At 39.0% G+C, this 12954-nt stretch overlaps 1 protein-coding gene across 1 annotated transcript in view; it reads left to right on the top strand.

Moving 5' to 3' along the window:
• The window catches only part of ANKFN1 (ankyrin repeat and fibronectin type III domain containing 1), a 241417-nt gene that overhangs the window by 223446 nt on the left and 5017 nt on the right, over positions 1 to 12954 (top strand). The window contains exon 18 of the mRNA XM_063706249.1: positions 5466 to 5682. Coding sequence (XP_063562319.1) covers positions 5466 to 5682 — 217 coding nt within the window. The remainder of the gene's footprint in view (positions 1 to 5465; positions 5683 to 12954) is intronic.

Genomic DNA, 12954 nt, shown 5'->3' with positions numbered 1-12954 from the left:
ATGAGGCAGACAGAGCAGAAAAATAGTATTTGGGGAATGATAAATAGTCAAGATTGGTTGGGGCATAAATTGAGTGATGAGAGGTAGAAATTAGGCAAGAAGGAAAGATGGCAATGATAGCAGATCACAAGGGCTTTATTAAAAGCCATAGTTAAGAAATCTGTACTTTTTTTCTGTAGGCAGTAGGGAGCTACCCAAAGTTTTGAAGAAAGTTAAGTCACAGGCTCTCAAAACTCTGTTTAGGATAGATTCAAGCAGTGAGGATACTCTTCCCGTATACATTGGTACAGCCATACTGGTTGTTTATTATAAGCATTCACTCTTATTGGTCATGCTCACCAAATAAGGATTTGAGAAGACTAAAGGCAGAGAAACCAGATAAGAAGCTATTATAACTATCCAGACAAGATGTTACGAGGACTTAAGATGAACGAACGCTGTGAACTTTGGGCAAAGAAATCTCTCTTAGTCCCAACAGTCCCAATCTCCTCATCTGTAAAATAGGGATGATAATAATAGGGTTATCTCATAATGTTACTGAGAGAATTCAATGAGATAATACATATAAGACACTCGGCAAAATGCCTGGCACATAGTAAGTATGTAATACATTATATATTCATTCATTCATTCATTCACAAGAAGGAGAAATTCTTTGAAATATGAATATGTGAGATTCGAGGTGTTTGAAACACTCAGGAAGAAAATATTGTAATTTACTTGCAAAGTGGAGAGCAGAAAAATCTTTAGGATTATCCTACTTTCCTCATCCCGTGAATGAGATATCTTAGGTGACCTCTCAGAATAGAGAAAGAACTTTCAAGAAGTTACTTTCTCCATTGGCCTGAGAATGTAGAATTTAAACATTCAAAACATTTACTTCATTGATTTCATTTCCAGTAAAAATGGAACACAGATGGTGGGGAAGGGGTGGGAAAAGGAAGAGTGCAGCATGAGGAGAATACGAAAGACTGGCTTATTTTTGAACCCCATATAAAGGATAGTGGAGCATAGTAAGAATAACAACAGATCAGAAGTTGGTCCCAGAGGAGGTTGGGAGGCTGAGATGGTAGGATCTCTTGAGCCCAGAAGTTCAAGACCAGCCTGGGCCACACAGTGAGACTCCATCTCTATTAAATAAAAATAAAAAATAAAAAGAAGTCAAGGAGCACACATTTTTAGTCCCAAATCTTCTGATAAACTCTGGAGTACTGGACAATTCATTTATCTCTGGGGGCCTCAATTTCCTCATATGTAAAATGAAAGAACTGGACTAGATGACTTCTGTGGGTCTAATTGGCTCTAACGTTTTATGACTTAACAACCAGAGATATTTTTAGAGGAACACTTCTCTACCCACGCCTTAGGTTCTGTTTCTGCCTTATTCCACTTATGCCTCCGTGAATCCAGTATGTTCCTCCAACAAGGAGGCTGACTTTCTTCAGTCCGTTGTGTTCTCAAACTCTTCCCAGAGTTCCCTGGCTTTATTCCTACTCCCTGACCACTACCCTTGCTCCTTTCTTTTTCATGTAGCCTAGGGCTCCACTGCCTTTTTCTCTTCTTTTATGTCACACCATTAAGTGGGTTGGATAAAGGCAGGCCAGGCTGGGAATTCTTCAAAGTTCTAGCCCGCTCTGGTCTCCCAAGGCAGGTAACTTGAGAGCCCTCTCTACATACTTCCCTTCCAGTCAGCCAGGTACACACAGACTTGGATAAAAGCCAATTCTCAAAGGGTTCAAAATATAACTTCTTGGTCTGGGTAAAACAAGACCATCTCCCTACACCCATAGCCTTCAATGAACCACCTTGCTTCTCCCAACATGGATAACTTCACTGAGTGGAGACAATTCAATATCATCTCTCCCTTTATGTTGACTTTGTGGTCTCGGTCTCTCTCTCTGTCTCTCTCTCTCTCTCTCTCTCTCACTCACTCACTCTGTCTCTCAAAATGAAAACCAGCTGTAGCCACTCACCCATTGGTGTTCACAGCTCAGCCCACCACACACCATAACCTGCAGAGGTGACCGCCAGTTGTGAGAGCATTTGTATGATTCCAGATCTAAGACAGTGTTGAAGTCACTACACAAACCAAACATTGTAAAGAGCAAGGGAGTCTATGTAAATACAGTTAGGAAAAGAAGCCAAGGAGTGCAGCCAGAAAGGGGGAGGGCTGGGCCAGGGGAGGTGTAGAAAATCATAGATAAGGCATACAGGCTTTATAGACAGCACATGCAGCAGAAATGTCAAAGTGTGAAGACCTGGAGCTTGGCATATTTTGAGCTGCTAAAGCCTAAAGGGCAATTAGGCTATAATTTATATACTGTAATGCTTCAAATGCTCCTAAGCTGTAATAGAAACACAGCTCATTAAATATAGCCAATCTATCATCCCCTTGAGCACCTTGTAGCTGTGCTGCAAGAAAACCAATCACCTTTACATTTTAATAAAAATATTATCTTGCCTGAGTAAAGAGAAAGGAATATAATTTACGAGATGAAAACTGAAATTTTTAAGGGGCAGGGTGAGAAATGGATGCATAACTTTTAATCAACAGACCTAGGGAATTCATGGTCTTTCTTTTTTAAAATGTGTCAGCAAGTCTTTAGAAGGTGAATTTGGACCTTAAAATCAGGGGGATTATGTTGTCAGTTACTTTCGGATCAGCAGTATAAGGTAAAATGGGTGAAAATTGGCCTTCTTTTGGAGCAATTAGCTAAGTCTCATTAAACTCAATCCACAGGCCTCCCTATACCCATATGGTTTTTAAGTTTTTTCTTCAGTTAAGACCTCTTCACGTCACTGAGAAAAATTAAGAAGTAAATATTGTTTCTACATACTTTTAAAAAAATTTCTACGCTAAATCCCTCTATTCATCCTCAGCAATAAAGCTGAAACAATCTTATCCAAAGAGAGCAGGTAGATTATTTATTAATAATTATATTGGCCTCCTAGGGTTGCTGTAACAAATTCCCATAAACCGGGTGGCTTAAAATAACAGAAATGTATTCCCTCACAGCTCTGGAGACCAGAGGTTTGAAATTAAAGTGTTGGCAAGGCCACACTCCCTCTGGAGGCTCTAGAGGAGAATCTAGTCTCTGCCTCTTCAGTTTCTGATGGCTGTTAGCATTCCTTGACTTCTGGCCACATCATTTCACTCTTTCTGTACTCACATTGCCTCCTTCTCTTATGTCTGACAAATCTCCCTCTGCCTCACTCTTATAAGAATGTCCTTATGAGGACATCTGTTGTTAGAATTAGGATCCACAGAGAAAATCCAAGATAAACGCCTCCTCTCAAAATCCTAAACTTAATCGTATCTTTTGCCATATAAAGTAATATTTACTTTGTATCATATCAAATAATATTCACAGGTTCTGGAGATTAGGATATGGATGTATTATGGGGGGTTCCATATTCAGCCCACTACAGTAATCATCATTGTCATTATAAAAACTGAAAATTTTATAACAATATGTAATTGATAAAGTACACTCATCTACATTATCTTACTTAATCCTTATAATAACTCTGTTTGTGGGTAGAGATCTAAAGAATTAGATCATTCATTCATTCATTAAACAGTCATTTTTTGAGTACATACCTACTCTGCAAAGCTGAAAGCAAAAAATACCACAACACAATCCCTGTCCTTGTCGGGCACTCTAAAAGCTATCCACAGTCATGTGGTGCCTTTAAAATAACTTTCAACAAGCTTATGTTGCATGAGGTAGGGCCAGTAAAAGCCAGCTGAGAGAACAACAATCTCATTGGGAAAATTCATCTGAGTCTCATCTGGGATTCCCACTTTGGCTTTATCCCCAGACTTTAGATTTCTCCCTTCAAAATGGCTTAGTGCCTCCTCATGGGCCTGCCTACTGCTGAACTTCCTGCCCAACTGACCAAGCTAAAAAAGCCTGAAGCTCAATCTCATGCTTTCATCACTGGCCCTGAACACTCTGCTGAGTCTTGTCACCACAGGAGTGACAAGAACTAGAAAGCAAGGGAAAACGGCTGTAAGACCATACACTGCCTTTCACTAGTTCACTCTAGCTAGCTTTTCACTCAACTTGGCGGACTGAATGTCAGACCTACTCTGTGTTTGTTGGGAGGACCAGGTTTGTGGATATTCTTAATGAGTAGGTTTTAAGTACAGATTAAAGGCCTATCAAGAAATTTTGAAAATAAAATATAACACTGGGTAGTGTTTTAGTTTTAAAACTTCCACAATCAGAGAGAGAGATTAACCTTGCATGACTCACATAATGAATACCTTCTATCTGGAAGTTAGGTAATACCAAATTTCCAAATGTTCCTGAAAAATAAATCCTAAAGTTTCAGAGCTGGAAGGGAACTTAGACATCATGTAGACTAACTACCTCTTCTTACAGTTGAGTAAATGGGCCCCAAGAAGTTAATGGCTTGCCCAAGTCATCGAGTGAAATTAAATAGAAAGCCTACCACAAATTCCAGGGTCATAAGAAAAAATATGTTTAACCAACAGCCCCTCCTTGAGATAGAATAACAAAAAAGCTCATGGCCCATGTGTATCAAGATCTGGAAAACTTTCATCATCTAATATATAGAGAGACACAAAAATCTGAGTGAATTTTATGCAATAGGCTTCAAGGAAACTACTATTGTACTTTATAATGAAAATATCATTAAAATGACTTTGATAACCCAAAAATCAAAACGGAACAACCTAAAATGGACTACTCTAGAAATGTAAGGATGTTTAAATTATTTAAGATTAAACTGTTAAGGCCGTTTTGAACTTTAGAAGCCCTTACGCTATATGTAAGAAAGTAGTAAGTCTAATATATGAAGTTAATTATTTTCTATTAACATAGGTCCAAAAACCTCTACTTAGCAAAAATATTCCAGTAGAGCTTTGCTTTTCTAGTTCACATATAAGAACTAGGACTACGTTTCTTTCTTAAGATATTCTGAAATTCAGGCTTTATCATATGCCTTCACAATATCTTAATGAGGAATATTTAATTATAATCTGGGATATAATAACCCTTTATATGTATGAGCAATGTACCCTGAGGCATCACAAAGCACTTTCGAATTCATTATTTCACCTAAACATCCCAGCAACCCTGGGAGGTATAAATGGAAAATGTTTTGGCCACATTTTACAAATAAAGCAACTAAGGCTCAAAAAGGTCAAGTGACTTGCTATGAGTTAGTATAGTGCTAATAAGTGATATATTCCAGCTAGCATCTAAGTCTTCTACTATTTTCACTAAATGACAGAGCTTCTCTGGTAAAAATACGCAAAACAAAAAATATTACAAAAAAAGAGGTATTTTCTGGCTTAACAAATCTATGTTAAAAATATTTTACTCTTGCTCAAAGCCAATATTGCGGAAAATGGATCATCTTGGACTCTCAGGGAAATGTATTCCTTTTTAATCACTGCTTGATAACTTACTGTCTTTTACCATTTTATTCCAAAGCAAATAGATGAAGTCTGGCGTGAAATGAGATGGATCATGGATGCTCTACAGTATGCAAGATACAAACAACCAGTTTCTGGCTTGCCCATCACTAAGCTGATAGACCCCTCAGATGAGCAGAGCCTAAAGAAGATCAATTCTACATCATCATCACATATAGACTGTCTTCCATCCCCACCCCCATCCCCAGAGATGCACAGAAGAAAGGCAGTGAGTGGTAAGCAATGAGATCTGAAGTTCTGTTGTTTAGTCCCTGGACTTTTGATCCTCTCTTCACTGATGAGGACTTTTATGCTGAGGTATTGGTTCCAGAAAGTGGATGAAAACACTGCTGAGGGGTAAGAGTCTAACAGCATAGAGGAAACAAAATCAGAACAGTGGAGGAATAGGAAACTAGAGCAGTAACCTAAGATCAATGCCATTTAGGGACAGGGAAGAGTCATTCCAGTTCTAGGTCACACTTACAAGATGCAAAAGGATATAAAACAGGGATACAGCTTCAAAGATGCAGAATGGGGACCACTGTGATGCCAAGTGAGGGCCACAAAAGCCAAGGGAATCTGAGCAAGACAAACTAAGGAAAGAGAACAGGCCCAACCTCTATTAAATAGCATCTGACAAGAACGAGGCAGGAAACAGGCCCAAACCTGGGTGAGAGTTTGGGAAAAACTTCCCATCCACATAGCACAATGTTCTAGAGTGGAAGGTGGGAAAGAGAGAAACCTTGGATAAACTAGAATCCTGAAACTGAGTCCATGTAAGTAGCTTGGCCTCATCATGGATATAATGAACTTTAAACAAGCTGGAGAAGATACCTAGCAAGGCACCTCTCCACCCTTGAGTATTAAGTCTAACAGCAAAAACCTGACTGGGTTAATATGAATTTCTACAAAATACCTCTATGCTTATAAGCAGAAAGAAAGCATACTAGGTAAAGGCAATAAAAAGCTCTTAGCCATGCTAAGGCTAGTGCCATTTTCTAGTCAATTAAAGTAATGGCGATTCAAAGCATCTTTCTTGATTCTATAGTTTGCAAGAGCTCCAATTTTGTAAGCTTCATAATATTTTTAATAAATAGGCCTGATTTGTGGATTTGTCCCATAGGGGGCGGCATGGTGTAACAGAAAGAGCTTGCACTTAGAAATCAGAGACCTGGATTCAAATCCCAGCTTTGTTTTACTAGCTGTATGAGCTTGAACAGATTACTACATCTGGCACTCAGTTTCCATGTATGTAAAATGAGAATAATATCTATACCTTGAAGAGTTACTTGTGAATAAGGTAATCTATATCAAAGATGCATGTCATATAATGGACAATATATTGTCAATATCCTATTTAATGTTATTTTTATTATAGAAAACTTTACTGGGAATCTGAGCCTTTTCTATGAGTAAGTTTGTGTCTGCACCTATATTTTTAAAACTCCAATGTGTAAAGTCAAAACTTGGCAAGTGGAAGAACTTAGGTGACAGCTAATTTACATTACCAAAGGAGTCTATGACTTACCAAATAACAAAATATTTAAGTAGAGTTTCTAGAGTGCATTTTTATAGACTGCCACTGGGCTAGAGATACAAATCAAATATCATCTCTGCCAGAAGTTAGGCTAATAAGAGAAACAGATATATTAACAAAAAATTACCTGGTAATTGTCTACCTGCTATGAAGTTATCAGTATTAAACTCTTATGATCAAAGAGAGCCTCCTGGAGGAGATGACGGAATCTGGTATGAAGGATAAGCAGGAGTTGAGCAGAAAAACAGGAAAGAGAAGAGCATTATAGGCAGAGAAAGCAGATTGTACAACTGTTTATAGTTTAGGGAATTGCAAGCAGTTTGGCTGAAACTCAGGATCTAAGAACATTGTTCATTCTTTTCTTTCTATTTAAAAAATATATATTTACTGGCCACCCTCTATGTGCCAGGCTCTCTTCGAAGTAACAGGGATACAGTGATACATAAAGCAAAATATCTGCTCCCATAGAGCATACTTACATTCTAGAAACAGGGACAAAGAGTGAAAACATAAACAAACAAGATAATTTCAGATCGTGAAAATTCCAATGTATAATACAAAACAGCAGTAGGGGTGGGAGCAGGCAGGAAGTGTGTTGAATTCACTAGGATGATGATCAGCAGAGACCTATCTGGAAAGATGACATTTGAACCAACCCCAGAAGAAGAAGCTAGTAATGCAGAGTTCTGGAGTTGGAATATTCCAGACAATAAAACAGCAAAAGGCCCTGAGGTAGGTGAGGGACAGAAAGAAGGCCAAGATCTTTGACACACAGTGAACAAAAGGGCGGATCGTGAGAGACAGGGTAGAGAGCAAGACAGAAGCCAGAAGCCAGAGTAGGCAGGGTTCTGCAGGTCATAGTAAAAAGTCTGGATTTTATCCCGCTTGTGATGGAAAGCCATTGGAAACTTTTAAGCAAGGATTGATATAATCTGATCTGTAAAATCAAATCTGGTTGCTTTATGAAGAGACCATAAGGGAAAATTATTGAAGCAGGGAGGCAACTTAGAAAGTTATTAACAAAGGAGACACCAAGTTTTCTGGCTTGGGTGCCTCATGGTATCATGATGGCACTTACCAAAAAAAAGGTAAGAGAGAAGGAAAAACAAGCTTGGGTGGTTGGGCATGTTGAATTTGCATTGGCTTTGGAACATTCCGTAAAAAAGAAACATTCAGGAGAAAACAAGCTGCATGGAGTCTAGAACTCAGGAAAGAAAACTGAGCTAATATTATAGATTTAAGAATTTGTTTACATGTGAATGATGTTTGAAGCTAGGAAAATGCTTGGGATTCCCTGGAAAGAGGAGGTAGAATAAGAAGAGGAGACTGTGGAAGGATCCCTGTGGAATGGAGCATCAAGACCTATTAGACTAAGAGGGAACAACCAGAGAAAGAAGATTAAAAAAACAAGAAAGTAGTGGCACAGAATCAAAATGTGTAGAGAAAGGTTAAATTCAAAACCTGAAAAGCTTCAGTTGTTTTGCTTTTCTCAACAAGGAAGTCATCAGTGATCTAGATGAGAGCAGTTTTTGAAAAGAAAGAAATAGAAACTGAACAGAAGCTAATCAGGGATTAAACGAGAGGTAAAGAAGTAGGACAGGAATTTTCACTCTTTTAAAATCTTGGCTGCAAAAGGGAAGAAGGAGGGAAGGTAGTAGCTAGAGAAGTGTAGGGTTGAAAGGGCATTTTTTAAGGCAGGAAAGCTATGTATGCTACGATGTCCCACAATTTGTTTAACTCTACAAACAACTCTTCATTTCTATTTCCACCTTCGCAGCCCCTGTCTGCCCTCTCAGCTCACAGAAACTTCCCAGTGTTTAATCTTCTCTTGGCCACAGGGTCCTTAGTGGATTCCTCCCTGGTTGTATGAGGGTGGCCTTCTCTATGCCACAGAAGTGCCAAACTCTCACGTTGGCCTGAAGACGGGTTGCACCACTCCCTGCTAAGAGGATCTGGCCAATTACATTCAGATTTTATTATTAACTTAAAATGTGAGCGATCATCATTCTGTTTCTTAAAATATAACTCTCTCTTGGGTCCATTTACTTCTTGGAAGCCAAGATTCCATGAGCTATGAAACACAAAGATGTGGAAAGCAGCAAATGACAAATGGAACCCAGTGATGGGGAAGTGCTGTTGAAAACTGGGGAGAAACATTTAGTGTCCTACCCCTCACAAAAGCAGAAGCATTTCAGAGCAATGAAATCTGTCACTGCATTCTCTGTCCTTCCCACAAGTGTGACCACTTTGAATTGTTCAAAAGCCATTTATGAAAAGGGGGAAATGCAATTTAGAAGAACATACCTGCTGGGTTACCCAGAGGGCAAAGTTTGCAGCATAATTCCATTCTGTGTGTATAGGATTCACTAACTTCAAAGGAGCCTGCTAGAAATATAGAGCCTATCACAAACCTAGCCTCTGGTGCCAGCCCAAGATTCTGTTTTAAGGCTGTTGAGTATCTTGAATTGGTTGTGTATATCTTTTGGGAGTAGGTGGATGGAGAATGGAACTCTTTCACTTACTTCCCATTTCTGTGTGGTTTTCAAAACACAAAGTAGAACTCCTGTGAGTCAATTAAAATTAAGCATCTCTCAAGGACCCAAGGGGGAAAGTTGGCTCCTAGAAAATGCAGCTCAAGGCAGGGGGTGGAATGATTTGGTCCATCACATGGGTATTTTGGTGTTTTCTCTCCCACTCCTTTTCTGTGGATATAGTGGTCACAGGCAGCAGCAATTTTTTTTTTCCAATACTGCTGTTTCTCCTAGTGACACATGGGTGAGGCAATAGAGGGGAGGGGGGTGTTGTTTCCTTCAGATGCATTTGAAGGTTATCCTGATCTTCCAAATGTAAATCTTGGTAACCTTTTTCCAGATGATGTTAAGAGTACTATGGCATAAAATACACAGCTCAAAAAAATCAACAGGAATCTGGAGATATTATTTCTCTTGGGATATCAGAAGGTGAACAAACCCCGGAGGTTCTACTGAAGGCCTGATGAAAGATTCAGTAAAAGTCTTCATTTATAAATTATTTAAGTCTACTCAAACACAGTGGAAATAAATTCACTGAAGCACAAATTTCATATATATATATAGAGAGAGAGAGAGAGAGAGACAGTGGTACATTAAAACTGTGAAGATAGATTTTTGGGCAAATATGGATTATTATCCTTTTCTTTCTGTTCTGCCATGCCCCCTGCCTTTAAGAAAAAAGCAATAGCTTTAAGTCAATTATTCTTTCCTGAAATGTCATCTCCCCATAACGCCCTCAAAATCCACATCAACTCTACTCTGCTGTTGTTGGCCTGACCCACAGAGACCAGGAGTTACAACACTCATTACAATGGCAAGAAAGCCAAGCTTCCTAAGCCAGCACTAATACTATGAGCAGAACTTTCATCAAACAGCTCCTGGGTCAACCAGAGGGGAAATTCAAGGTTTTACCAGTCCTGGCCTGCCCAGTGGGCCCTCTCAGGGAAATTGAGGAGCATAAGCAAGTTTATTAAAATAACAACTGGGCAAGGTGCCTACAATGGTTAATGGAGCATATGGCCGGAATCTGGGGATGGAAGCTGCACTTTGCATTCTTTTCCAGGAAGGGAGGGAGCAGCAGTGGCCTAAGTCCTTGGAAACTCTCCTCAGTGCCCTGGCTGGCATCCTGGAGATTTTCCCAGACTGTTCTGGGAGGGGTATCCCACTCTAAGCAATAGGTTCCACTAAGTCTTCTAATAAATAATACAATCACCATGCAAGTCAAATATTTAGATTCCAACTACAGCAGTGTTTCCCAAGTGTGGGTCCATGAACCAAGGAGATAATATTTACCCCTTAATATTCAAGCTCTTTTGTATCGCCTTCCTAGGTTACTATGATTATAACTAGGTCTTCTCTTGAAATCAAGAGAAGCTTTAAGTCAATAGTCTTTCCTGAAATGTCATCTCCCCATCTTTCCTGAAATGAAATCTCCTATCTCTCATGTTCTGGGAGCTACAGGAAATCAGTTATATCACTCACTAATTCACTCTAAAATGTAGGTTAGGAAATCTACTGAACTAGATCATCACCAGCAGAAGATACCATACAAGAAATTATTATTCACCTTTATTATCAATAGCATTCTCACCTTGAAGTATATCTGATTACTGGTTTATATTTTAATGATCTTAATATGTTATTCTCTATTTAGGGTGAAGAGAATTTCAATATTAATATCTTCTGTTTTTAAGGCACTTAAAGCATCTTTTTTTTTTTTTTTTTTTTTTTGAGGCAGAGATTTACTCTGTTGCCCAGGCTGGAGTGCAGTGGCACAAATTTGGCTCACTGCAACCTCTGACTCCCAGGTTCAAGTGATTCTCGTGCTCAGCCTCCCGAGTAGCTGGGATTACAGGTGCCCACCACCACACCTGGCTAATTTTTGGATTTTTTTTTTTTTTTTTTTTTTTTTAGTAAACACAGGGTTGCATCAGATTGGCCAGGCTGGTCTCGAACTCCTGACCTCAAGTGATCCACCCGCCTCGGCCTCCCAAAGTGCTGGGATTACAGGTGTGAGCCACCGCACCCAGCCCACTTAAAGTATCTTTGACAAACTAAATTACTCCTCATAGTACTTATTCATAGTACCAGTTCACAGAAGCTAAATGATTTGCTCAAGATCATATATGCAGTAGGTAGCAAGACAGGACTTCAGTCCAGGTTTCTCTAATTTTAAGACAATTGTTCTTTCTGCTATATTTGGGCTGGCTCTTCAGTCAAATATCAGCAAAGATAAAGCAAAATTATCTGGGTGATTGTTTCAGGAATCAATGGTAGATTAAGTAAATTAGATCCTTTCAGGATGCATTGCTTTTAGTATTATTTCTAAGAGACAGTCAAATATCACTATTCGTTATGCTCCCAGATTTCAATATTTGTTTCAGTTTCAATTCCACTCAGCATGCTTTAATGAGAGCCTTCTATGTACCATTTGTAGCACAAGAGGTTACAAATACAATGATGATTAAGACACAGTGTAGTTGGGAGGTCTTCATAGTCCACTCATATGTCCATGTTCAGACTATATGATCTGGGAAATACAAAAGATTCTACACATCCCTTTGCTTGATTTGTTCCTTAGCCCATTCCTTTGTTGACTGACTTATTCAATATTTACTAAGCAGAGATGAGTAAGACATACATACTGCATGCTCACTAGGGTTCATGGTCCAATGAGGAAGACAAATAGGAAAATGGATAATTTATAATAAAACTTGGTAAATGCAGTTACAGAGATATAAATAAAATGCTCTAAGAGGCAAAAGAACTGCGCAACTAACTCCACCTGGGGAAAACAATACAGGCTGTCCTTGAGAGACTGGGTCTTAAAATATGATACTCCATTAAAATATTAGACTGTCAGCTCATTTAAGGCACATTTCATATACTCCTTAGTCCCCTCCAAACAGTATGTTCTCACCATTCATATGTTGGGAGATCAAAATACCGACATATTTTGCAAAGTGCTTGACTATGGACTGAAAGTGTTGCAAACTTCAGTGGTTGCTTCCAGTTCTAGTAATTTTTACTATCAGTCTTCTACTGGCCCCCAAAAACTATGTCCATGTCTGAACCCTCATAACCTATGAAAGTGACATTATTTGTTTTTTTGTTTGTTTGTTTGTTTATTTGTTTTTTATTATACTTTAAGTTCTAGGGTACATGTGCACGACATGCAAGTTTGTTACATATGTATACATGCGCCATGTTGGTGTGCTGCACCCATTAACTCGTCATTTATATTAGGTATATCTCCTGATGCTATCCCTCCCCCCTCCCACCACCCCATGATAGGCCCCGGTGTGTGATGTTCCCCTTCCTGTGAACGTGACATTATTTGAAAAAAGGGTCACTGCAGATGAAATTAAAGATCTTGTGATGAGATCATCCTGGATTATATGGGTGGATCCTACACCCAATGAAAAGTTCCCTTATAAGAG

The sequence above is a fragment of the Gorilla gorilla genome, chromosome 4, assembly GCF_029281585.2.
Source record: "Gorilla gorilla gorilla isolate KB3781 chromosome 4, NHGRI_mGorGor1-v2.1_pri, whole genome shotgun sequence".
In the NCBI taxonomy this organism is placed as follows: Eukaryota; Metazoa; Chordata; class Mammalia; order Primates; family Hominidae; genus Gorilla; species Gorilla gorilla.
This window is presented reverse-complemented; position numbering and strand designations above follow the sequence as displayed.